Source organism: Eptatretus burgeri, unplaced genomic scaffold, assembly GCF_056783735.1.
Source record: "Eptatretus burgeri isolate ZD-2024b unplaced genomic scaffold, Ebu_testis_v1 Ebu_testis_scaffold_138, whole genome shotgun sequence".
Lineage (NCBI taxonomy): Eukaryota > Metazoa > Chordata > Myxini > Myxiniformes > Myxinidae > Eptatretus > Eptatretus burgeri.
Genome location: NW_028222088.1, coordinates 55,001 through 57,500, shown reverse-complemented (window position 1 = coordinate 57,500; position 2,500 = coordinate 55,001). Strand labels below are relative to the sequence as shown.

The 2,500-nt window shown below is 39.9% G+C and overlaps 1 protein-coding gene across 4 annotated transcripts in view; it reads left to right on the top strand.

Annotated features, from left to right (window-relative positions):
* The first annotated feature begins 1,611 nt into the window (after positions 1–1,611).
* LOC147007482 (uncharacterized) overlaps positions 1,612–2,500 on the top strand; it is a 24,976-nt gene continuing 24,087 nt past the window's right edge. For all 4 annotated transcript variants that reach the window (XM_085867056.1, XM_085867055.1, XM_085867054.1 and 1 more), the window contains exon 1: positions 1,612–2,447. In XM_085867056.1, coding sequence (XP_085723182.1) covers positions 2,343–2,447 — 105 coding nt within the window. In that variant the 5' untranslated portion in view covers positions 1,612–2,342. The remainder of the gene's footprint in view (positions 2,448–2,500) is intronic.

Sequence of the window (2,500 nt, the reverse complement as noted above, 5' to 3'; positions counted from 1 at the left end):
TTTTTTACTCTTCATATTTTTACTCTTCTTCATTTTTACTCTTCATTTTTACTCTTCATTTTTTAGTCTTCTTCATTTTTACTCTTCTTCCTTTTTTACTCTTCTTCATTTTTACTCTTTTCATTCTTTTACTTCTTCTTCATTTTTTACTCTTCTTCTACATTTTTTACTCTTCTTTAGCATTTTTACTCTTCTTTATTTTTTAGTCTTCTTCTTCATTTTTACTCTTCTTCATTTTTTACTCTTCTTAATTTTTACTCTTCTTCATTTTTACACCTCTTCTTCATTTTTTACTCTTCTTCATGTTTACTCGTCTTCTTCATTTTTTACTCTTCTTCATTTTTTATTCTTCTTCATTTTTTATTCTTCTTCTTCATTTTTTACTCTTCTTCATTTTTTACTCTTAGTCTTCATTTTTACTCTTCTTCATTTTTTACTCTTCTTCATTTTTTACTCTTCTTCATTTTTTACTCTTCTTCTTCATTTTTTACTCTTCTTCATTTTTACTCTTCTTCATTTTTACTCTTCTTCATTCTTTTACTTCTTCATTTTTTACTCTTCTTTATTTTTACTCTTCTTCATTTTTTACTCTTCTTCATTTTTTAGTCTTCTTCATTTTTACTCTTCTTCATTTTTTAGTCTTCTGGACAAGCACCACCTGGATACATTCAGAGACAAACACCGCCCGGAGGCAAGCTGTTCGGAGAGAAAGTCTTTCCGTTCCCGTGAACAATATTTCAGGTCCACTGGATGAAAATTGACAATTTTATGCAAACTTGACCTTTTCTGATCTTTGACCAAAAAACCAGAAGAAAAAAATACAGAAAAAAGAAGGCAGAGAAAATACAGAAAAAAACCCAGTAAGAAACCAGAACAAAACATTTAAAAATCCAGAATAATACAAAAAAGAGAAGCAGAAGAAAAAAACAAACAAAAACAAACGGAAAAAAAGACCAGAAAAAATCCTGAAAAAAACAGTCTTCATTCACCATTTTTTTTGGCTGCTGAACCATGCCTTGACTTTGATCAGGCCACAACGATTTCTCAACCACAAAATTTTCTTTCAATTTCCTCACTCATATTATCGAATACCTGATCATCATCGCTACGAATCACTGAGTACATTGCAATGCTTTCAAACACCCGGAGACACCAGCGTTTGTGGCTTTATTTAATTTCCGCCCGGGTCATAACCTCGAAAATTTCAAATTAAGCCGAATTACAAAATCTAACATCCAGAATTGAACTGAGCAGCAGTTGCGACTGTGAGAAAAGTGTTCGTTTGTCCAATTTGGACATGTTTGATATTTCGGGCATCTCCAGGCAGTGTGTGTTAAACACGAGGTGTGTGTCGGTGATCGCGAATCGCTTGGCAACTCGCCACCTCCTTGGGAAAAGCACTGTGAGATCGTCCAAGGGTTGGTGCACAAACATCGACGTACGCCCTGCCTGCGAAACACCAGGATGGTAGTTTATCGCCGAGTCAAGATTCAAACTCACGATGGACAGTCTTTTACACTGACAGCTCCATTACAGAGGAAGAATCATTGAACCAATAAGAGGTAGCTGTTAGGGTTAGTGGGGAAGTGGGGCGGGGTGAGCTTGGGGAGACTCTGCGTTTGCCGAGACGGGCCGCAGATATAAAACGAATTGGAGGTCCGTTCTGAGGCGAGAGAAGTAAGGAGGGAGAAGAGAATGAGAAAGAAAGTCAGAGAGGACAGCACCACTCGGACACACACGTGACCATAATCTGACCCGGGAAGGTTACCCCGTGGTTTTCCTCCTATCATCATGAATGGGGGTCCCGAAGGGTCCTGAATTAACTTTTTCCTCCAAACTTGATGGAATCAATGGGAACTTGCAGACACAAGGTCTGGGTTCCCTCATTAATCCCTGAAAGTTTCAGCTCTCTCGGTCAAATCCTCCCGGAGGAGTAGGTGATACATACCCACCTACATACCCACATACCCATATATAACTCCGTTATGGAGGGAAGATTGTCGATAAATACAAAAACAGAAAATAAAGAACGTTGATTTGTATCGAGGGAATAATCATCGACGAACTCGGACTCGATTTTCCACTTTCACAACACAATCTGAAACACAAACAATCCGTTAAAACGAAACGGTCAATCTTTGTATATATTTTAAATCATGGACACGTGATCTGGCGGGAACCAATCAGACACCGCGATCTCGCGCTGTGCTCTTTCCCCGAATAACCTTGGCCACTTCCTTCACTCGGTTCCCACAGCGTTCCGTCCTTAATCCGACACGACGTGCGGTCCACCATGACCCGAGATCTGAGAGCGAACACCCCAGGATCCACGAGAGGTTCCGATGGAGGATACGTGGTCGGTCCGGGAGGTTCTCCGGCAGATCGAGGGTCCATGGTCGGTTCACCCGTGGATAAGGGGTCCCAGCAGTTTACCTGTACATCACCAGGTTGGCAGTTTTCGCTCGGCCTGGATCAACCTTAATGCCAAATTATGTTCAAT